This window comes from Bombina bombina, chromosome 4, assembly GCF_027579735.1.
Source record: "Bombina bombina isolate aBomBom1 chromosome 4, aBomBom1.pri, whole genome shotgun sequence".
Lineage (NCBI taxonomy): Eukaryota > Metazoa > Chordata > Amphibia > Anura > Bombinatoridae > Bombina > Bombina bombina.
The window spans coordinates 109,942,950-109,966,597 of record NC_069502.1 but is presented as its reverse complement, the minus strand read 5'-3'; the positions used below and the strand labels follow the sequence as shown (position 1 = coordinate 109,966,597).

Genomic DNA, 23,648 nt, shown 5'->3' with positions numbered 1-23,648 from the left:
TTGATTGGAGTCTTTTTTTCTAGAAAAGAATTCTTTTGTGTAAAAGGGAATTTTTTCACATTTCTACGATAATATGTAAAACATTATAGAGTTGAACAAAATGTTTTGTGTAAGAGTTGTGTATATGTATATGGGTTTTATGTTTTTTTAAATATGTTTTGTATATACATTTATTCACCTCCTGTGATAACTTTGTGATGCATTGGATTTTTGTATCCACAAGATGGCACTGTTGTGCAATTAGTTTAACACAGGATGATGAATAACAGGTGAGGGTATATAAAGACATTTACCTGTGTATGTCCAATTATACATGACTAAGAGCCTGTTGAGGCTTGAAACGTTGTATGTTTGCTGCTGAGGACCCTATGTGAGAATAAAGGTTCTTTTAAAGAAATTTGGTGGCTGGAATATACTTTGATCGTGCACATCCAGGCCAGTGCAATAACCAGATTTGCGCTCAGGTAACAAATTAAACACCCTGTTTTCACTTGTTGGGCACAGTGGATTGAGTTTGACCATTGAAAAACAACTGCAGCAACCAATGTGTTAATCTGTCCTAATAAAGTTCAGTCTCTGAGGATATGTTGATCTTATTAAATGATAAAAATAAGCTCTATTATCTCTTACAAGCCTTAAAAACTCTTTAAATAATCTACTAAACAGACCATGTTCCAGAATGTAATAATTCATTATTTATAATCCCTTTCTGCTGTATGTGAAACTGCAGCTCTCGAACACAAAGGTAGAATTTTTTTAATTGCCAGGGAACTAAATTTATATACAAAGTAGGGTTGCACCGATACCATTTTTTTATGACTGAGTACAAGTACCGATACTTGTTTTCAAATACTCGCCGATACCAATTACCAATACTTTTTTTTTAATGTCATGTGACAGTTTACCAAGCACAATACAGACTAATTATTTAAGATTCTTTCTTTATAATTATAAAGGACTGTAATTCAAAAAGACATTATGAAATAATACAACAGTTTTATTTGTCAAAAGTTTACTGAACACGTTTATAAATAAAAAATATTACAATAAAATATTACATTTAAAGGGGTGATGCAATTGGGTTGTAGGGCTGTTATATAACATCAATCTGACATTTGTATGGAGGTTCGACTCTAAGTTGAACAGTCTTTCACTTTCCACACTACTGCATGGGGCAGAAAGATATTTTTGGGCCATTTTAGCCAGAGCTGGAAATTTGTTTATTAACTGCCCAGTACTTCAGGGGGTTGTCTGAACGAGGTACATTGATCTCTACTACAATAATACAAATAACAGCGATTTGTATTGGCAGAACAGTAGTAAACTATTTTTAGTTTAGTCTCCACTCCAGTTTAAAATGAAATGGGAACATGCAGTTTGAAAAAACGCCACAAGGTAGCATATGGGTAGGAAGTGGAGGTATCAGTTTAAGTATCGGTGCATTTGCACGAGTACAAGTACTCATGCAAATACTTGGTATCGGTACCGATACAGATACTAGTATCGGTATCGGTGCAACCCTAATACAAAGACAAGGCTAGATCAGTCAAGTCAGAATTAAACTTTCATGACAACTTTCCAATTTACTTTTATCATCAAATGTGCTTTCTTCTCTTGGTATTCTTAGTTGAAAGCTAAGTAGGCTCATATGCTAATTGTTAAGCCCTTGAAGGCCGCCTCTTACCTGAATACATTTGACAGCTTTTCACAGCTAGAGGGTGTTAGGTCATGTGAGGCATATAGATAACATTGTGCTCACTCTCGTTGAGTTACATATGAGACAGCACTGATTGGCTAAAATACAAGTCTGTCAAAAGAACTGAAATCAGGAGGCAGTCAGCAGAGGCTTAGATACAGGTAATCACAGAGGTAAAAAGTATATTAATATAACCGTGTTGGTTAAGCAAAACTGGGGAATGGGTAATAAAGAGATTATCTTTTTAAACAATAAATATTCTGGAGAAGACTGCACCTTTAATATAACAATATTTCAAATGAATGCAATTGGATTTTAATGAAAACATTTTTAGCAATATTTTGACCATTTTTGTAGAAAACTAAGTTTATTGTAGGGTACCCACAAAACATACAGAACGTAGCCATAAATACAGATGATCACTATCAGGTAGGTACCCAGGTCAGGAAATTAATAGCAACTTTTACAGGCATCCTGTGGGTATGGTAATGCTAAGCAGTCAGCCTAAATCTTTATCATTTACTATTTTCTATTATCATTTTTAATACAATTATTACTGCACTCAGGCCAGAGGAGTGTGACAAAACACTCTATATATACCCACAAAACAAATGGGCTACATCTAACTGTACATAAGAAGAGGACACTGCTTACTTCTGTTGGGCGTGGTAATCCTTTCTGAACTGCAACATGTCTTTGTTTTAGTTCCTTTGCTCTTTGGGCATCTCTCATTGCCTGAAAATACAAGTAAACACTGTTATATATACTATGTGTTTAACCCATGCAAAGGGATTAAACAAATAGGTGAGTGACAATCAGGAGGCCAAAGAGAATCGCTGGTCCTGAGCAGGAAACCAGGACAAAGCTAGTGAGCCAATCAGCAGTGGGAGTCGAAAGAGACTTCCAGTCACTTACTGTGTTCAGCAGGACTTTACCTATTTGTTTAACCGCCACAAGATCAATTGTCAGGAGTGCAAAAAAAAAGACATGCTTTAACAATCATGCACATGTAATGTTTACAGTTCAATTTCCCTTAAACCGTGAACTCAAAAGCTGAACGGTAACAAATTAAGAAAACTTTTACACATTGTTTAGCAAATATTAAAAAAGAATTTTAAAAATAAGACAATTGTAAGACATCTCTTGGCTTTAAAAAAACTAAAAACAAAATTTATGTTTACCTGATAAATTTATTTATTTCTTGACACGGTGAGTCCACGGATCATCAATTACTGTTGGGAATCAATAACCAACCTAGAGGACACAGATGATAAAGGAGGGCAAGACAGGAATAAACAGAAGGCACCACCGCTTGAAGAACCATGCTCCCAAAAGAAGCCTCAGCCGAGGCAAAAGTATCAAATTTATAAAGTTTAAAAAAAAGTATGTAGAGAGGACCAAGTTGCAGGCTTGCAAATCTGTTCCACAGAAGCTTCATTTTTGAATACCCAGGAAGAGGAAACAGCCCTCGTGGAATGAGCTGTGATTCTCTCAGGAGGATGCTGTCCAGCAGTCTCATAAGCCAAACAAATTATACTCTTCAGCCAAAGAGAAAGAAGTAGCCGTAGCTCTCTGACCCTTTTGTTTCCCAGAGAAACAAACAAACAAAGCAGGAGACTGGCGAATGGCCTTAGTTGTCTGTGGGTAGAATTTCAGCGCATGCACAACATCTAGGTTGTGTAGCAAGCGCTCCTTATGGAGGTGGCAGATTAAGACACAGAGAAGGAACAACGATTTCCTGATAATATTCCTGTCGGAAACCAATTTAGGAAGGAAAGCTAACTCAGTACGAAGAAGCACCTTATCAGCATGAAAGATAAGGGGAAATCACACTGCAATGCCAAGAGTTACGAGACTCTCCGAGCAGAAAATATAGCAACAAGAAACAAAACCTTCCAAGATAACCTCTTAATATCTAAGGAATGCATAGGCTCAAACGGAGTCTACAGTAAACCTTGAAAAACAAGGTTAAGACTCCATGGAGGAGTAACAAATTTAAACACAGGTCTGATTCTGACCAAGGCCTGACAAAAAGACTGCACGTCTGCCAGACGCTTATGCAACAAAAACATAATTTATGTAAGAACTTACCTGATAAATTCATTTCTTTCATATTAGCAAGAGTCCATGAGCTAGTGACGTATGGGATATACATTCCTACCAGGAGGGGCAAAGTTTCCCAAACCTTAAAATGCCTATAAATACACCCCTCACCACACCCACAATTCAGTTTAACGAATAGCCAAGAAGTGGGGTGATAAGAAAAAAGTGCGAAAGCATATAAAATAAGGAATTGGAATAATTGTGCTTTATACAAAAAAATCAAAACCACCACAAAAAAGGGCGGGCCTCATGGACTCTTGCTAATATGAAAGAATTGAATTTATCAGGTAAGTTCTTACATAAATTATGTTTTCTTTCATGTAATTAGCAAGAGTCCATGAGCTAGTGACGTATGGGATAATGACTACCCAAGATGTGGATCTTTCCACACAAGAGTCACTAGAGAGGGAGGGATAAAATAAAGACAGCCAATTCCTGCTGAAAATAATCCACACCCAAAATAAAGTTTAATGAAAAACATAAGCAGAAGATTCAAACTGAAACCGCTGCCTGAAGTACTTTTCTACCAAAAACTGCTTCAGAAGAAGAAAATACAACAAAATGGTAGAATTTGGTAAAAGTATGCAAAGAGGACCAAGTTGCCGCTTTGCAAATCTGATCAACCGAAGCTTCATTCCTAAACGCCCAGGAAGTAGAAACTGACCTAGTAGAATGAGCTGTAATCCTATGAGGCGGAGTCTTACCCGACTCAACATAGGCAAGATGAATTAAAGATTTCAACCAAGATGCCAAAGAAATGGCAGAAGTTGTCTGGCCTTTCTAAAACCGGAAAAGATAACAAATAAACTAGAAGTCTTTCGGAAAGACTTAGTAGCTTCAACATAATATTTCAAAGCTCTAATAACATCCAAAGAATGCAACGATTTCTCCTTAGAATTCTTAGGATTAGGACATAATGAAGGAACCACAATGTCTCTACTAATGTTGTTGGAATTCACAACTTAGGTAAAAATTCAAAAGAAGTTCGCAACACCGCCTTATCCTGATGAAAAATCAGAAAAGGAGACTCATAAGAAAGAGCAGATAATTCAGAAACTCTTCTGGCAGAAGAGATGGCCAAAAGGAACAAAACTTTCCAAGAAAGTAATTTAATATCCAATGAATGCATAGGTTCAAATGGAGGAGCTTGAAGAGCCCCCAGAACCAAATTCAAACTCCAAGGAGGAGAAATTGACTTAATGACAGGCTTTATACGAACCAAAGCTTGTACAAAACAATGAATATCAGGAAGAATAGCAATCTTTCTGTGAAAAAGAACAGAAAGAGCAGAGATTTGACCTTTCAAGGAACTTGCGGACAAACCCTTATCCAAACCATCCTGAAGAAACTGTAATATTCTCGGTATTCTAAAAGAATGCCAAGAAAAATGATGAGAAAGACACCAAGAAATATAAGTCTTCCAGACTCTATAATATATCTCTCTGGATACAGATTTACGAGCCTGTAACATAGTATTAATCACAGAGTCAGAGAAACCTCTTTGACCAAGAATCAAGCGTTCAATCTCCATACCTTTAAATATAAGGATTTCAGATCCTGATGGAAAAAAGGACCTTGAGACAAAAGGTCTGGTCTTAACGGAAGAGTCCACGGTTGGCAAGAGGCCATCCGGACAAGATCCGCATAACAAAACCTGTGAGGCCATGCCGGAGCTACCAGCAGAACAAACGAGCATTCCTTCAGAATCTTGGAGATTACTTTTGGAAGAAGAACTAGAGGCGGAAAGATATAGGCAGGATGATACTTCCAAGGAAGTGATAATGCATCCACTGCCTCCGCCTGAGGATCCCGGGATCTGGACAGATACCTGGGAAGTTTCTTGTTTAGATGAGAAGCCATCAGATCTATTTCTGGAAGTTCCCACATTTGAACAATCTGAAGAAATACCTCTGGGTGAAGAGACCATTCGCCCGGATGCAACGTTTGGCGACTGAGATAATCCGCTTTCCAATTGTCCATACCTGGGATATGAACCGCAGAGATTAGACAGGAGCTGGATTCCGCCCAAACCAAAATTCAAGATACTTCTTTCATAGCCAGAGGACTGTGAGTCCCTCCTTGATGATTGATGTATGCCACAGTTGTGACATTGTCTATCTGAAAACAAATGAACAACTCTCTCTTCAGAAGAGGCCAAGACTGAAGAGCTCTGAAAATTGCACGGAGTTCCAAAATATTGATCGGAAATCTCACCTCCTGAGATTCCCAAACCCCTTGTGCCGTCAGATACCCCCACACAGCTCCCCAACCTGTAAGACTTGCATCTGTTGAGATTATAGTCCAGGTCGGAAGAACAAAGAAGCCCCCTGAACTAAACGATGGTGATCTGTCCACCATGTCAGAGAGTGTCGTAAAATCGGTTTAAAGATATTAATTGAGATATCTTTGAGTAATCCCTGCACCATTGGTTCAGCATACAGAGCTGAAGAGGTCGCATGTGAAAACGAGCAAAGGAGATCGCATCTGATGCGGCAATCCTAAGACCCAACATTTCCATGCATAAGGCTACCAAAGGGAATGATTGTGACTGAAGGTTTTGACAAGCTGATATCAATGTTAAACTTCTCTTGTCTGACAAGGACAGAGTCATAGACACTGAATTTATCTAGAAACCTAAAAAGGTTACCCTTGTCTGAGGAATCAATGAACTGATTGGTAAATTGATCCTCCAACCATGAACTTGAAGAAACAACACAAGTCGATTCGTATGAGATTCTTCGAAAATGAGAAGACTGAGCAAGTACCAAGATATCGTCCAAATAAGGAAATACCAAAAACCTATTCTCTGATTACAGAGAAAAGGGCACCGAGAACCTTTGAAAAAAATTCTTGGAACTGAGGCTAGGCCAAACGGTAGAGCCACAAAAACTGGTAATGCTTGTCTAAAAAGAGAATCTCCGACACTAAAAGTGATCTGGATGAATCGGAATATGCAGATACACATCCTGTAAATCTATTGTAGACATATAATGCCCTTGCTAAACAAAAGGCAGGATAGTCCTACAGTAACCATCTTGAATGTTGGTATCCTAACATAACGATTCAATAATGATAGATCCGGAACTGGTCTGAAGGAATTGACCTTCTTTGGTACAATGAAGAGATAAAATAAAACCCCAGCCCCTGTTCCAGAACTGGAACTGGCATAAATACTCCAGCCAACTCTAGATCTGAAACACATTTCAGAAATGCTGAGCCTTTGCTGTGTTAACTGGGACACGGGAAAGAAAAGAATCTCTTAGCAGGAGGCCTTAACTTGAAGCCAATTCTGTACCTTTCTGAAACAATGTTTCTGAAACCAGAGATTAAGAACGGAATTGATCCAAATTTCTTTGAAGAAAACGAAATCTGCCCCATACCAGCTGAGCTGGAATAAGGGCCGCACCTTGATAGGTACTTAGGAGCTGGCTATAGGTTTCTATAAGGCTTGGATATATTCCAAACTGGAAATAGTTTCCAAACTGATACCGCTCCTGAGGATGAAGGATCAGGCTTTTGTTCCTTGTTGTGAGGAAAGGAACGAAAATGATTATTTACCCTGGAAAGAAAGGGAAAGCAAAGTTGACTTAGAAGACATGTCAGCATTCCAAGTTTAATCCATAAAGCTTTTCTAGCTAAAATAGCTAGAGACATATACCTGACATCAACTCTAATGATATCAAAAGATGGTATCACCAATAAAATTATTAGCATGTTATAGAATAATAATAATGCTATAAAATTATGATCTGTTACTTGTTGCGCTAAAGCTGCTAACCAAAAAGCTGAAGCTGCAGCAACATCCGCTAAAAATATAGCAGGTCTAAGAAGATTACCTGAACATAAGTAAGCTTTTCTTAGAAAGGATTCAATTTTCCTATCTAAGGGATCCTTAAATGAAGTACTATCTGCCGTAGGAATAGTAGTACATTAGCAGGAGTAGAGACAGCCCCATAACCTTAGGGATTTTTGTCCCAAAAAACTCTAATCTGTCAGATGGCACAGGATATAATTTGCATAAACGTCTAGAAGGAGTAAATAAATTACCCAAATTATTCCATTCCCTGGAAATTACTTCAGAAATAGCATCAGGGAGATAAAACACTTCTGGAATAACTACAGGAGATCTAAAAACCTTATCTAAACGTTTAGATTTAGTATCAAGAGGACCAGAATCCTCTATTTCTAATGCAAATAACACTTCTTTAAGTAAAGAACGAATAAATTCCATCTTGAACAAATACAAAGATTTATCAGCATCAACCTCTGAGACAGAAACCTCTGAACCAGAAGAACCATTATCAGTATCAGAATGATGATGTTCATTTAAAAATTCATCTGAAAAAAGAGAAGTTTTAAAAGACTTTTATGTATACTAGAAGGAGAAATAACAGACATAGCCTTCTTAATGGATTTAAAAAATAAAATCTCTTATGTTATCAGGAACACTCTGAAAATTAGATGTTGACGGAACAGCAACAGGTAATGTAACAGTACTAAAGGAAATTTTATCTGCATTAATAAGTTTGACATGACATGCAATACAAATAACAGCTGGAGAAACAGATACCAAAAGTTTATAGCAGATACACTTAGCTTGGTAGCTCCAGCACTGTGCAGTGATTTTCCTGAAGTATCTTCTGACTCAGTTGCAACGTGGAACATCTTGCAATATGTAAAAGAAAAAAACAACATATAAAGCAAAATTGATCAAATTCCTTAAATGACAGTTTCAGGAATGGGAAAAAAATGCCAGTGAACAAGCTTCTAGCAACCAGAAGCAATAAATAATGAGACTTAAATAATGTGGAGACAAAAATGACGCCCATATTTTTTAGCGCCAAAAAAGACGCCCACATTATTTGGCGCCTAAATGCTTTTGGCGCCAAAAATGACGCCACATCCGGAACGCCGACATTTTTGACGCAAAAAAACGTCAAAAAATGACGCAACTTCCGGCGACACGTATGACGCCGGAAACTGAAAAAAAATTTTGCGCCAAAAAAGTCTGCGCCAAGAATGACGCAATAAAATGAAGCATTTTCTGCCCCCGCGAGCCTAACAGCCCACAGGGAAAAAGTCAAATTTTTAAGGTAAGAAAAAATGATTGAAACAAATGCATTTATCCCAAATATGAAACTGACTGTCTGAAAAATAAGGAATGTTGAACATTCTGAGTCAAGGCAAATAAATGTTTGAATACATATATTTAGAACTTTATAAATAAAGTGCCCAACCATAGCTTAGAGTGTCACAGAAAATAAGATTTACTTACCCCAGGACACTCATCTACATGTTTGTAGAAAGCCAAACCAGTACTGAAACGAGAATCAGCAGAGGTAATGGTATATATAAGAGTATATCGTCGATCTGAAAAGGGAGGTAAGAGATGAATCTCTACGACCGAAAACAGAGAACCTATGAAATAGACCCCGTAGAAGGAGATCACTGCATTCAAATAGGCAATACTCTCCTCACATCCCTCTGACATTCACTGCACGCTGAGAGGAAAACCGGGCTCCAACTTGCTGCGGAGCGCATATCAACGTAGAATCTAGCACAAACTTACTTCACCACCTCCATCGGAGGCAAAGTTTGTAAAACTGAATTGTGGGTGTGGTGAGGGGTGTATTTATAGGCATTTTAAGGTTTGGGAAACTTTGCCCCTCCTGGTAGGAATGTATATCCCATACGTCACTAGCTCATGGACTCTTGCTAATTACATGAAAGAAATAGACAATGCAGAGATCTGACCCTTCAGGGTACTTGCTGACAAACCCTTCTCCAGACCTTCCTGGAGAAAAGACAAAATCCTAGGAATCCTGACTCTACTCCAAGAGTAACCTCTGGATTCACACCAATACAGATATTTACGCCATATCTTATGGTAAATTTTTCTTGCCCCAGGCTTGCTAGCCTGTATCAAAGTCTCAATGACCAACTCCGAAAACCCACGCTTAGATAAAATTAAGCGTTCAATCTCCAAGCAGTCAGCTTCAGAGAAACGAGATTTGGATAAAGGAAGGGACCCTGAAGTAGGTCTTTCCTCAGAGGTAGTCTCGAAGGTGGAAGAGATGATATTTCCATTAGGTCTGCATACCAGATCCTTCGAGGCCACGCCGGTGCTATGAGAATCACCGACCCCCTCTCCTGCTTGATCCGAGCAATGACTCGTGGAAGGAGAGCGAACGGAGGAAACAGGTATGATAAATTGACATTTCAAGGGACTGCCAGGGTATAAATCAGAACTGTCTGTGGATCCCTTGACCTCGAACTGTACCTCAGGAGCTTGGCATGCTGCCGAGATGCCATGAGATATAGCTTTGGCCACCCCCATTTGAGGGTCAAGCTGGAAAACACCTCCGGGGGGAGTTCCCACTCCCCGGGATGAAAAGTCTGTCTGCTCAGAAAATCCACTTCCCAATTTCTTAGATTGCTTCCCCTTGTTCCAAGACCGATTGCATTTCCAAGAAGGCTTGGACTGTTCCTGCTTGGAAAAGGGAGGGGAAGGCTTACCTCTGAAGTTACAAAAGGAACGCAAATTACTCTGACGTCCTTTCTGCTTATTCATCTTATCTTGTGGTAGAAAAGATCCCTTTCCACCTATAATATCTGAAATGATTTCAGCCAGGCCAGGTCCAAACAAGCTCTTACGCTTGTAAGGGTTCGCCAAAAGCTTGGACTTAGATGAAACATCCGCAGACCAGGATTTCAACCATAAGGCTCTGCGAGCTAGTACAGCAAAACCAGACATTTTTGCTCCCAACTTAATGACTTGTAAGGAAGCATCAGTGATAAAGGAATTGGCTAACTTAAGAGCCTTAATTCTGCCCTGGATCTTCTCTAGAGGGGTATCTGAATGAAATCAGAAAACGCATCAAATCAGTAGGCTGCTGCACTGGTGACAGTGGCAATGCACACCGCAGGCTGCCATTGGAGACCCTGATGAACATACATCTTCTTTAGCAGGGCCTCCAACTTCTTATCCATTGGATCCTTAAAAGAACAGCTATCCTCTAAGGGAATAGTGGTTCTCTTGGCCAAAGTGGAGATTGCTCCTTCCACCTTAGGAACCGTCTGCCACGACTCCTTAATGGAGTCAGCTATCAGAAACTTTTTCTTGAAAATTGGAGATGGAGAAAAAGGAATTCCAGGTCTCTCCCACTCCTGTGCAATAATCTCTGTAGCACGGTCTGGTACAGGGAATACCTCCACCACAGAGGGAACGTCAAAGTATTTGCTTAGTTTACTCGATTTCTTAGGGTCGACTACGATAGTCGTATCGAAGTCGTCCAAGGTAGCCAAAACCTCCTTAAGTTACATACGGAGGTGTTCCAGCTTAAAACTGAAGGATACAACTTCAGCATCGGAAGAAATGATACTGGTCATTTCACCCTTAGATGCTACCGATGTGTCTTCCTCAGACTTTTGAGAAAGAACACCCTGGTTAACCACAACTAGATCAGAAACCTTACTAACTGAATCTTTAAATTTCCCCTTGCATCATCCCTGAAGCATGGGAAAAGCAGACAGTGCCTCAGATACCACAGTGGATACCTGGGCAGCAATGTCTTGCAAAGAAACTCGTACAGGAGCGTCAGAGGAACTGCAGGGAACTGCATGTGGAGACGATAATGATTGGGACGCTTGAGGAGAAAGCTACGGCATATCTGATACAGGAGACACCTGAACAGCATTAGCCTTAGATAATGATGGCTCAGGTTCAAAAAGTCTATCCTTGTAAAACAAAGTTCTTTCAATGCATGAAGAACAAAAAGGAACTGGCGGTTCCACCTGGGAGTTAAAACATAGCTTACATGCAACATTTAGCAAAGCCTCTTGGTCTATATTACCAAACAACAAGAAGACCAATAAAAAGCAAAAAATAAAAAATTATTTTTTTAAATAAAAAACGATTACTGCCCCTTTAAGACTTAGTCAAAATCGAAACAAAGCTCAACAATCCCCAGGCAATCCTCTACACCTCAGCTATATTGCTGAGGTGCCTACCTGTCCTGCTGACTGGAATTCAGAAGTTTGAAAAAGCGTTCCGGTTTCACTCCGGAATCCTTAGAGACAAAGTCGGCTGAGCGGTTTTACTCCATTGAAGCCAAAGTTAGTAACAGCGTCACCACTCCGGAACTCACAGGAAGTGAGCCCAGAAAGCGCGCCTTACACTTTCTGCCGCCTCAGGAAGGGAACCGCCTCTCCTAGTAATCAGGGCGGTCCCAGCGGCCATTAAGACTGTAAACGTTATAAGTCTTATTTAGAAAAACGCATAGCCGGATAAAATGTCACTAACTAAAATCTTACACTGTCCTTGACCGGGTCTACACCGGAGCTAAGGACACTGACTGAGCCACCAATTAAAATAAGTTATCACCCTGAAATAACCTCACACAGTCCTCATTGTCCACAGTGCCTGCTATTCTGCCCTTATTAATTAACCCTTAATAGGGTCAATGAATCAAAACGTCCCCATGCAGTCTCAGACTGCTAAAGTGCTAGTATTTTCCCACTTGTAATCAAAGAAAATATTTTTTGGCATTTACCTGTATCTCAGTCTGTCCGGCAGAAGCACAGCTCACCTGGTTTGAGAGGATGCCATTTCTCACATGGACCTGTGGAAAAAGAAAGATCCGAGTAAACTTACTCAGGCTTTCTGAATAGGGCAGCAAATCTGTTGAGAAAACGCAGTGAGGATTGTACCTTACAAGTTCTCAACTGCTTAAAAGCCACCACTGCCCTACTGAAGAGACGGACGTGGGGTACGGCTAGACCCAAGGAACGTTCAGAGCAAACCTACTCTGCTTTAAATTACACGTGTATATATATATATATATATATATATATATATATATATATATATATATATGTGTGTGTGTGTACGTATATATAAATATAAATAAAATGTGTGCGAGTGTGTGCGCGTGTATATATAAATAAAGTGTGTGTGTGTATATATATATATATATATATATATATATATATATATATATATATATATATATATATATATATATATATATACATACATACATACAGACACAATATATATATATATATCATAATACATACATATATATATCATAATACATGTAGATACAACAAATAGAATGTTTAATAAAATAAATGAAAACTTCTTATAAAAACTATCCCACCTGTTTGCGAGATTCAATATCAGCAGCGTCTTCTACAAGGTTGTCATCCTGGTCTTGCTCTTCAAGTTCTCGCTCAGCATTTTCTGGCAGCACAATCTCAAAGTCATTTTTAGGTGATGGAAGAGCCATCAATCCAAGGCGCAACTGCTCGCGAGCCTCTCTTTCCTACATATAAAAATATAAATCAAGTAATGTCACTCCTCCCTTTTCTTTGTCATAGAAAGAAACTTTATACTGCACCACCTAATTCTGAAATAAGAAAGTAAATCGTTTGAAATGTACTCACAAGCACTTAAATAATTCATATCATTGGGCAATCAGTTGGCTTTTGAAAATTTGTGGGGATAATTTCAGTAAAAGAAAAAACAAAACGGAACCGTAGCATTTGCCAGTATGCGACATAGTAAAATACACCTGTCTACCAGTAACAACATATAGGTCACATAGGCTAAAGAGAACTACTAAAACTAATATATTATGAAAAGAAAATCGCAAGTGAAAATAACTTTTATACACAGTGATTTGTGAAATATTATTGAGTTTATGATCATACAAAAGATTAGAAAATCTGTGCTAATGTCTTCTTTCTTATCAAGACTATTGAGAAAACCATGGATGTGTTTTGAATAGGATTTATAAAACAAGCCACTATTAAAAAGGGATTTTAAACAATAGGTTTGATTGTAATAATCATATCAAACAGCTTTCCTTGAATATCTTACCAGCTGTTTTATGTAAGATGGGTCATTGTAATCTACTGATCCATCCTCTGGATTGATGTTCAGCTTGTCTCGTAACGGAGTTCTTCCAGGTGTGGCTCCAATAACCGGCTTAGGCGTCATACCTCCTTGAGGCGTCAATCCTTCAGAGCTCTGGGAAGGCGTTCTTTAAATCAATGAATACAATTGTAAGAATAACAAATCATGCAATTGGGTAAAAAAAAAGATAACCGAGCCAAAATAATAGAGAAGAAAAACAAATAATTGTGTTGATATATAATGTACCAGATACATTATCCCATAACACTAAAGAGACAGACTGATTGCTTGAATCATATAAACCTACAGTTCTGCATTGTTATTCTTACACAATACATAACAGAGAGAAAAAATTGACGGATTTTGCTGTGTGGGTTTTAAGTCTGTCTTCTACAATGAGTACTCAGGTGAATTGTAGTGGGTGGAGAAGTGGAAAGAATGAAAGATGGGGGAGTGAAAGAAAAACAAGACGCATCCTACACACTATTAAGACTGCACATTTTCCTAATTTAACTACTATTGCAAGGTTGATGTTATGTATGTTTTTGTTACTTTACACATGTTCTATATTGAAGAGAACTGTGTAATTCATATTTGATGCAATGATGTATGCAAGCTCCTTACCAATAACAGTTCACACAAATTTATAATGAGTTGACTGAATAGGCAGACTATTTAAAGAGAAGATAATTTAGCTTGCTCCTGAAAGCACACACCCAGCCAATCCAGAGTGGATACTGCTGTAAAGTACAATAGTGCAAATTTAAGGGCAAAATAAAGCACCAAAGGCAGCTCTGCCTTCAGTGCTTGAAACACAAAAAAAATTGTAAGCAGCCCCCCTGCCTCTTTAAATCAATTATGATAACTTATGAAGACTAGATCATCAGTTATCTGACACAGACAAGCACACCTCTATTGTTCCTATAGATTTACAACTTTAAATTGGTGAAGGACTGAAAGAATAATTTAAATGTCTACAGAAATGCATCTATCTAGCTTAATGATGTCATATTTCCAATGCAAGATATTTCATTCTAAAACAAAGAAAAAAAACAGCCCTTAGGTTGCATGTATTTATGGTTAAATCATTGCTTTAATGTGTATAAAAAAATACACTGCTGAAAAATATACAGGAGGAAGAGAATATTTTTTTGCTTGTATGTTAAAATTAAAGGATCCCTGAAGATAAAAACATAATTTATGCTTACCTGATAAATTCCTTTCTTCTGTAGTGTGATCAGTCCACGGGTCATCATTACTTGTGGGATATTAACTGCTCCCCTACAGGAAGTGCAAGAGGATTCACCCAGCAGAGTTGCTATATAGCTCCTTCCCTCTACGTCACCTCCAGTCATTCGACCAAGGACCAACGAGAAAGGAGAAGCCAAGGGTGTAGTGGTGACTGGAGTATAATTTAAAAAATATTTACCTGCCTTAAAAAACAGGGCGGGCCGTGGACTGATCACACTACAGAAGAAAGGAATTTATCAGGTAAGCATAAATTATGTTTTCTTCTGTTAAGTGTGATCAGTCCACGGGTCATCATTACTTGTGGGATACCAATACCAAAGCAAAAGTACACGGATGACGGGAGGGATAGGCAGGCTCTTTATACAGAAGGAACCACTGCCTGAAGAACCTTTCTCCCAAAAATAGCCTCCGAGGAAGCAAAAGTGTCAAATTTGTAAAATTTGGAAAAAGTATGAAGCGAAGACCAAGTTGCAGCCTTGCAAATCTGTTCAACAGAGGCCTCATTCTTAAAGGCCCAAGTGGAAGCCACAGCTCTAGTGGAATGAGCTGTAATTCTTTCAGGAGGCTGCTGTCCAGCAGTCTCATAAGCTAAACGAATTATGCTACGAAGCCAAAAAGAGAGAGAGGTAGCAGAAGCTTTTTGACCTCTCCTCTGACCAGAGTAAACGACAAACAGGGAAGACGTTTGTCGAAAATCTTTAGTTGCCTATAAATAAAATTTAAGGGCACGAACTACATCCAGATTGTGCAAAAGACGTTCCTTCCTCGAAGAAGGATTTGGGCACAAGGATGGAACAACAATCTCCTGATTGATATTCCTGTTAGTGACTACCTTAGGTAAGAACCCAGGCTTAGTACGCAGAACTACCTTATCCGAGTGAAAAATCAAATAAGGAGAATCACAATGTAAGGCTGATAACTCAGAGACTCTTCGAGCCGAGGAAATAGCCATTAAAAATAGAACTTTCCAAGATAACAACTTTATATCAATGGAATGAAGGGGTTCAAACGGAACACCCTGTAAAACGTTAAGAACAAGGTTTAAACTCCATGGTGGAGCCACAGCTTTAAACACAGGTTTAATCCTGGCCAAAGCCTGACAAAAAGCCTGAACGTCTGGAACTTCTGACAGACGCTTGTGTAACAGAATGGACAGAGCTGAGATCTGTCCCTTTAAGGAACTAGCGGATAACCCCTTTTCTAAACCTTCTTGTAGAAAAGACAATATCCTAGGAATCCTAACCTTACTCCAAGAGTAACCTTTGGATTCGCACCAATATAGGTATTTACGCCATATTTTATGGTAAATCTTTCTGGTAACAGGCTTCCTAGCCTGTATTAAGGTATCAATAACTGACTCAGAAAAACCACGCTTTGATAAGATCAAGCGTTCAATTTCCAAGCAGTCAGCTTCAGAGAAGTTAGATTTTGATGTTTGAAAGGACCCTGAATCAGAAGGTCCTGTTTCAGAGGTAACGACCAAGGTGGACAGAATGACATGTCCACCAGATCTGTATACCAAGTCCTGCGTGGCCATGCAGGCGCTATTAGAATCACTGATGCTTTCTCCTGTTTGATTCTGGCAATCAATCGAGGAAGCATCGGGAAAGGTGGAAACACATGAGCCATCCTGAAGGTCCATGGTGCTGTCAAGGCATCTATCAGGACCGCTCCCGGATCCCTGGATCTGGACCCGTAGCGCGGAAGCTTGGCGTTCTGTCGAGACGCCATGAGATCTATCTCTGGTTTGCCCCAACGTCGAAGTATTTGGGCAAAGACCTCTGGATGAAGTTCCCACTCCCCCGGATGAAAAGTCTGACGACTTAAGAAATCCGCCTCCCAGTTCTCCACTCCCGGGATGTGGATTGCAGACAGGTGGCAAGAGTGAGACTCTGCCCAGCGAATTATCTTCGATACTTCCATCATTGCTAGGGAGCTTCTTGTCCCTCCCTGATGGTTGATATAAGCTACAGTCGTGATGTTGTCCGACTGGAACCTGATGAACCCCCGAGTTGCTAACTGGGGCCAAGCCAGAAGAGCATTGAGGACTGCTCTCAATTCCAGAATGTTTATTGGAAGAAGACTCTCCTCCTGATTCCATAGTCCCTGAGCCTTCAGAGAATTCCAGACAGCGCCCCAACCTAGTAGGCTGGCGTCTGTTGTTACAATTGACCAGTCTGGCCTGCTGAATGGCATTCCCCTGGACAGATGTGGCCGATAAAGCCACCATAGAAGAGAATTTCTGGTCTCTTGAATGGAATGAAGGACACGGCATGCACTTTGAAGTTTTGTTAACCTGTCCTCTGTCAGGTAAATCTTCATTTCTACAGAATCTATCAGAGTCCCCAGGAAGGGAACTCTTGTGAGTGGAAAGAGAGAACTTTTCTCTTCGTTCACTTTCCATCCATGCGACCTTAGAAATGCCAGTACTATCTCTGTATGAGATTTGGCAGTTTGAAAGCTTGAAGCTTGTATCAGTATGTCGTCTAAGTACGGAGCTACTGAAATTCCTCGCGGTCTTAGTACCGCCAGAAGAGTGCCCAGAACCTTTGTGAAGATTCTTGGAGCCGTAGCCAGTCCGAATGGAAGAGCTACAAACTGGTAATGCCTGTCTAAAAAGGCAAACCTTAGATACCGGTAATGACTTCTGTGAATCGGTATGTGAAGGTAAGCATCCTTTAAATCCACTGTGGTCAAGTACTGACCCTCTTGGATCATGGGCAAAATTGTTCGAATAGTTTCCATCTTGAACGATGGAACTCTTAGGAATTTGTTTAGGATCTTTAAATCCAAGATTGGCCTGAAGGTTCCCTCTTTTTTGGGAACTACAAACAGATTTGAGTAAAACCCTTGTCCTTGTTCCAACCGCGGAACTGGATGGATCACTCCCATTAATAAAAGATCTTGTACGCAGCGTAGAAACGCTTCCTTCTTTGTTAGGTTTGTTGACAACCTTGACAGATGAAATCTCCCTCTTGGGGGAGAGGATTTGAAGTCCAGAAGGTATCCCTGAGATATGATCTCTAACGCTCAGGGATCCTGAACATCTCTTGCCCAAGCCTGGGCGAAGAGGGAAAGTCTGCCCCCCACTAGATCCGGTCCCGGATCGGGGGCCCTCAATTCATGCTATCTTAGGGGCAGCAGCAGGTTTTCTGGCCTGTTTGCCCCTGTTCCAGGACTGGTTAGGTTTCCAGCCTTGTCTGTAGCGAGCAACAGCTCCTTCCTGTTTTGGTGCAGAGGAAGTTGATGCTGCTCCTGCTTTGAAATTACGAAAGGAACGAAAATTGGACTGTCTAGCCTTGGCTTTGGCCTTGTCCTGAGGCAGGGCATGACCTTTACCTCCTGTAATGTCATCAATAATCTCTTTCAAGCCGGGCCCGAATAAGGTCTGCCCTTTGAAAGGAATATTAAGCAATTTAGATTTAGACGTAACATCAGCTGACCAGGATTTTAGCCACAGAGCTCTGCGTGCCTGAATGGCGAATCCTGAATTTTTAGCCGCAAGTTTAGTTAAATGTACTACGGCATCTGAAATAAATGAATTAGCTAACTTAAGGAATTTAAGTTTGTGTGTGATGTCATCTAGTGTGGATGATTGAAGTGTCTCTTCCAGAGACTCAAACCAAAATGCTGCTGCAGCCGTGACAGGCGCAATACATGCAAGAGGTTGCAATATAAACCCTTGTTGAACAAACATTTTCTTAAGGTAACCCTCTAATTTTTTATCCATTGGATCTGAAAAAGCACAGCTATCCTCCACTGGGATAGTGGTACGCTTAGCTAAAGTAGAAACTGCTCCCTCCACCTTAGGGACCATTTGCCATAAGTCCCGTGTGGCGGCGTCTATTGGAAACATTTTTCTGAATATAGGAGGGGGTGAGAAAGGCACACCGGGTCTATCCCACTCCTTAGTAACAATGTCAGTAAGTCTCTTAGGTATAGGAAAAACGTCAGTACTCGTCGGTACCGCAAAATATTTATCCAACCTACACATTTTTTCTGGGATTGCAACTGTGTTACAATCATTCAGAGCCGCTAATACCTCCCCTAGTAACACACGGAGGTTCTCAAGCTTAAATTTAAAATTTGAAATGTCTGAGTCCAGTTTATTTGGATCAGAACAGTCACCCACAGAATGAAGCTCTCCGTCTTCATGTTCTGCAAACTGTGACGCAGTATCAGACATGGCCCTTGCATTATCAGCGCACTCTGTTCTCATCCCAGAGTGATCACGTTTACCTCTTAGTTCTGGTAGTTTAGCCAAAACTTCAGTCATAACAGTAGCCATATCTTGTAATGTGATTTGTAATGGCCGCCCAGATGCACTCGGCGCTACAATATCACGCACCTCCTGAGCGGGAGATGCAGGTACTGACACGTGAGGCGAGTTAGTCGGCATAACTCTCCCCTCGTTGTTTGGTGAAATATGTTCAATTTGTACAGATTGACTATTTTTTAAGTAGCATCAATACATTTAGTACATAAATTTCTATTGGGCTCCACTTTGGCATTAACACATATAGCACAGAGATATTCCTCTGAATCAGACATGTTTAACACACTAGCAAATAAACAGCAACTTGGAAATACTTTTCAAAGTAATTTACAAATAATATGAAAACGAACTGTGCCTTTAAGAAGCACAGAAAAATATTATAACAGATAAAATAATTAAGTTATAGCATCAATCTTTGTCAGAATATACAGTTTTAGCAAAGGATTGTTCCCCTCAGCAAATGATAACTAACCCAGGCAGCAGAAAAAAAATACACAAATAAACGTTTTTTATATCACAGTCAATACAATCAGCACAGCTCTGCTGTATGATTACTTCCCTCAAAAAAGACTCTTGAGATCCCTGAACTCTGTAGAGATGAACCGGATCATGCAGGAAGAAAATGAACCTCTGACTGAGTTTTTCTGATGCATAGTGAAAGCACCAAAATGGCCCCTCCCCCACACACATAACAGTGAGAGAGATCAGTGAACTGCTCTAATTTAAATCAAAACTATTGCCAAGTGGAAAAAAAGTGCCCAAAACATTTTTTCACCCAGTACCTCAGAGAAAAAAACGTTTTTACATGCCAGCAAAAAAACATTTTACCTCAATAATTAATTGTCATTTAAAACCTATTGCAAGTCCCTGCAAAATAGGTTAAGTCTATGTATACAGTTTAAAAGCCAGAGAAGTACCATTTCCCAGAAAACTGAAGTGTAAAATATACATACATGACAGCCTGATATCAGCTACATCTACTGCATTCAAGGCTGAGTTTACATTATAACGGTATGGCAGGATTTTCTCATCAATTCCATGTCAGAAAATAATAAACTGCTACATACCTCTTTGCAGATTAATCTGCCTGCTGTCCCCTGATCTGAAGTTTACCTCACTCCTCAGATGGCCGAGAAACAGCAATATGATCTTAACTACTCCGGCTAAAATCATAGAAAAACTCAGGTAGATTCTTCTTCAAATTCTACCAGAGAAGGAATAACACACTCCGGTGCTATTATAAAATAACAAACTTTTGATTGAAGATATAAAAACTAAATAAATCACCATAGTCCTCTCACACATCCTATCTAGTCGTTGGGTGCAAGAGAATGACTGGAGGTGATGTAGAGGGGAGGAGCTATATAGCAACTCTGCTGGGTGAATCCTCTTGCACTTCCTGTAGGGGAGCAGTTAATATCCCACAAGTAATGATGACCCGTGGACTGATCACACTTAACAGAAGAAAATAAAATGATACTGGGGCAGTATTTGCAGAATAAAGTAAGCATGACCTAATACTGCTGTGTTCAATTATTGCCTTTAACATGTAAAAGTCTATGACAGTAAATGTAAATTAAATAGATTTATGAATCTTGCTCCAGTGATTTTGTATACAAGGCCAGGTTAATCTTCTGCACATTTTTATACAATTATTAACGTCTTAACATTTTGCTATGCTTGAAGTTTTTGTATATTGCACCAAAACTCTATTAATATTTTTAACAAAAAAATGACTGTGTAATTAGAAAAGGGAAAGGTAACAAATAAAATAAATAAGCATTTAATGTAGCAAAGTAAAGGTAAAAAATGCTACACATATAGCTTAAATATCTGACAAAATAAAAACAAATACCTAAAGGGCGTGGAAAGCACGGTGTTTGGTGTCTGAACAATTTGTCGCTGGGGTGTTACTCCAGAAAAATCACTTTCATGAAGTGGAGTATTCAGACCTCCTTTTAATGGTGTGTCCACATTTGTAAGTGCCATCAAATTCTGTGCTTCCTGTTTTTATAAGAGAGAAAATTCAGTATCCAAAACTAAGCCTGGCTACTTTTAAGTATTTTTTTAAAGTGAAAATAGAACAAACAAACATCAAACAAAAATATTTTTCCATTGTGCAAAAACATCTTTACTAACCTATTTTAAGTTGTAGAGTAATGCAAGATCAATGTAAAACATTTCCTAAAGTTATCAGATAACGATGTATTGAGCATGTAGTATCATCAATTATGCAAACTATTTCCTTGGCACAGTATGAATTATAGCACAATTTGGGACTACTGAGGACCACTGAGCCTAAGGTTAGGCAATGCAGTTTAAAGGGACACTAAAGTCAAAATTAAACTCTCCTCTATCTGAATCATGAAAGTTCACAGTATATATGTATATGCATTTTGTGATTGGCTGATGGCTGTCATGATACAGGGGAAAGGAAATAAATCAAAGTAACTGAAGTTGGTCAGAAAAACCGTCTACTGCTCATTTGAAAGTGTAATTGTCTTTTTATTATGCATTTGATGATTTTTAAATTATACTGTATTTAATGGTCATTAAATGTATCTTATTCTGAGAACGAAAAAGTTAAGATGCACAAACTAGTTAATAAGATTTCCATTACCTGCAGGATACGGTCCTGAGCTGCTGGCGTTTTGGGAGTTCTCAGTGCAATGCTGTTGTTTGCGACATTGTATTCAGAAAGCAATGTGCTGGAAGCAGAATTTGTAATTCCCGATTCTTCTGCTGTCTGACGTGCAATTTCACTTGCTTGGCCAATCTTCACCACTTCTTCCAGTTCTGCATCTGAAATCTGAAAGATACAAAAGCAGCTTAATACTTAATTTACATATTTACTGTAATTCTATACATAATAAATAACTACACAACTCACACATTTAAAAAGTTGAACGTTTAGTTAATATCTATTTTCAACAATTAAAAACTTAGAGTATTTAAAGGGACATTAAAAATGGCCATTATACACTAATTTTTTCTTTGCATAAATGTTTTGTAGATGATCTATTTATATAGCCCATAAAGTTGTTGTTTTTTAAAAATGTAAAGTTTTCCTTATTTTTAAACAACATTGCTCTGATTTTCAGACTCCTAACCAAGCCCCAAAGTTTTATCAGAATACCGTCAGCTACCTTCTCCAGGTTGCTCCTGTTTGTGTAAAGCAGTGTTTTTCAACCAGTGTGCCGTGGCACACTAGTGTGCCGTAAGAGATCCTCAGGTGTGCCACGGAAGACTGACAACAGTGTGACATATTTTTTAAACTTTGCTTGTTTTTTACTCCCAGTGCAGGGGTAGTTTGTAGGAGGCATGGTATAACAGCACAATACATACAGTATGTGTGTGTATGTGTGTATGTGTATATATATATGCTGTATTAGGCTACAATGTGTGATTTTTTTTTTAATTTTGGGATGGTGGTGTGCCACAGGATTTTTTAATGTAAAAAAGTGTGCCACGGCAAAAAAAAGGTTAAAAATCACTGGTGTAAAGGGTCTATTCATATGCAAAAGAAGGGGGAGGGTCTTATTTCCCACTTGCAGTGGGCTTTCCAGCTACCTTTTCAACAGAGCTAAACTGAGAGCTTCTAAGTAAGTTTTTAAACAGTTTTATACTGGATTTTTATATCAGTATCTGTGCATCTTATTCTTTATAGTAGTGTCTATTACATGCAGTTATATGAAAACGAGTGTATACTGTCCCTTTAAACTGCTGGGCACATGTCCCCTACAGGGACCAGATTATGCTATAGAGGATGCAACACCTTGGGAACATACTCACATTTATGGTGGGACTGTGATAAAATCAAACAGATTTGGGATAACCTTTCACTTCTAATAAGTAATACTCTAGATGAAAGGATTCAGCTCACACAGGCACAAGCACTCCTACATATAAGGCTTCCTAAGCTTAATAAACCAATTAACACATTTATTAAAATATTGTGCACGGTCACAAGATCTTGCATAGCTAAATACTGGAAAACTGGATCTCTTACATGGCAAGAGGTTTTAAATAAAATCAATGTTACATACTCTATGTATGTTTCTGCATCCTGGATAACAAGGAGACAGTAGATAAAGTTTGGTTCTATTGGGAATTAAGAGGGAGGTACAACACCACTCATAATCCCACATAGGTAAATGTCTGTATGCTTAACAATAATGCTCAACATCTTCATATCCCATGGAAATAAAATATGAACACTCACATCTGAATTGTTATAACGATATTAATAGCACTTGACTCATACAGCCTGTATTTTTATGTTATTTCTGTTTTTTTTTTTTGCTTTTACTATGTCATTTCTGTTTTTGATGTTTATTACTTCAATGTACACATGTTAATGTACAACAAATACTGTTCAATAAAAAAATTTCAACATAAACTGC

General features: G+C 38.9%; 1 protein-coding gene across 1 annotated transcript in view; it reads right to left on the bottom strand.

Moving 5' to 3' along the window:
• CDC5L (cell division cycle 5 like) overlaps window positions 1–23,648 on the bottom strand; it is a 94,787-nt gene that overhangs the window by 51,707 nt on the left and 19,432 nt on the right. The window contains exons 8-12 of the mRNA XM_053709595.1: window positions 21,866–22,054; window positions 21,101–21,249; window positions 13,683–13,845; window positions 12,961–13,125; window positions 2,351–2,431 (exon numbers count right to left, since the gene is read on the bottom strand). Of these exons, the coding sequence (XP_053565570.1) occupies window positions 2,351–2,431; window positions 12,961–13,125; window positions 13,683–13,845; window positions 21,101–21,249; window positions 21,866–22,054 (747 nt within the window). The remainder of the gene's footprint in view (window positions 1–2,350; window positions 2,432–12,960; window positions 13,126–13,682; window positions 13,846–21,100; window positions 21,250–21,865; window positions 22,055–23,648) is intronic.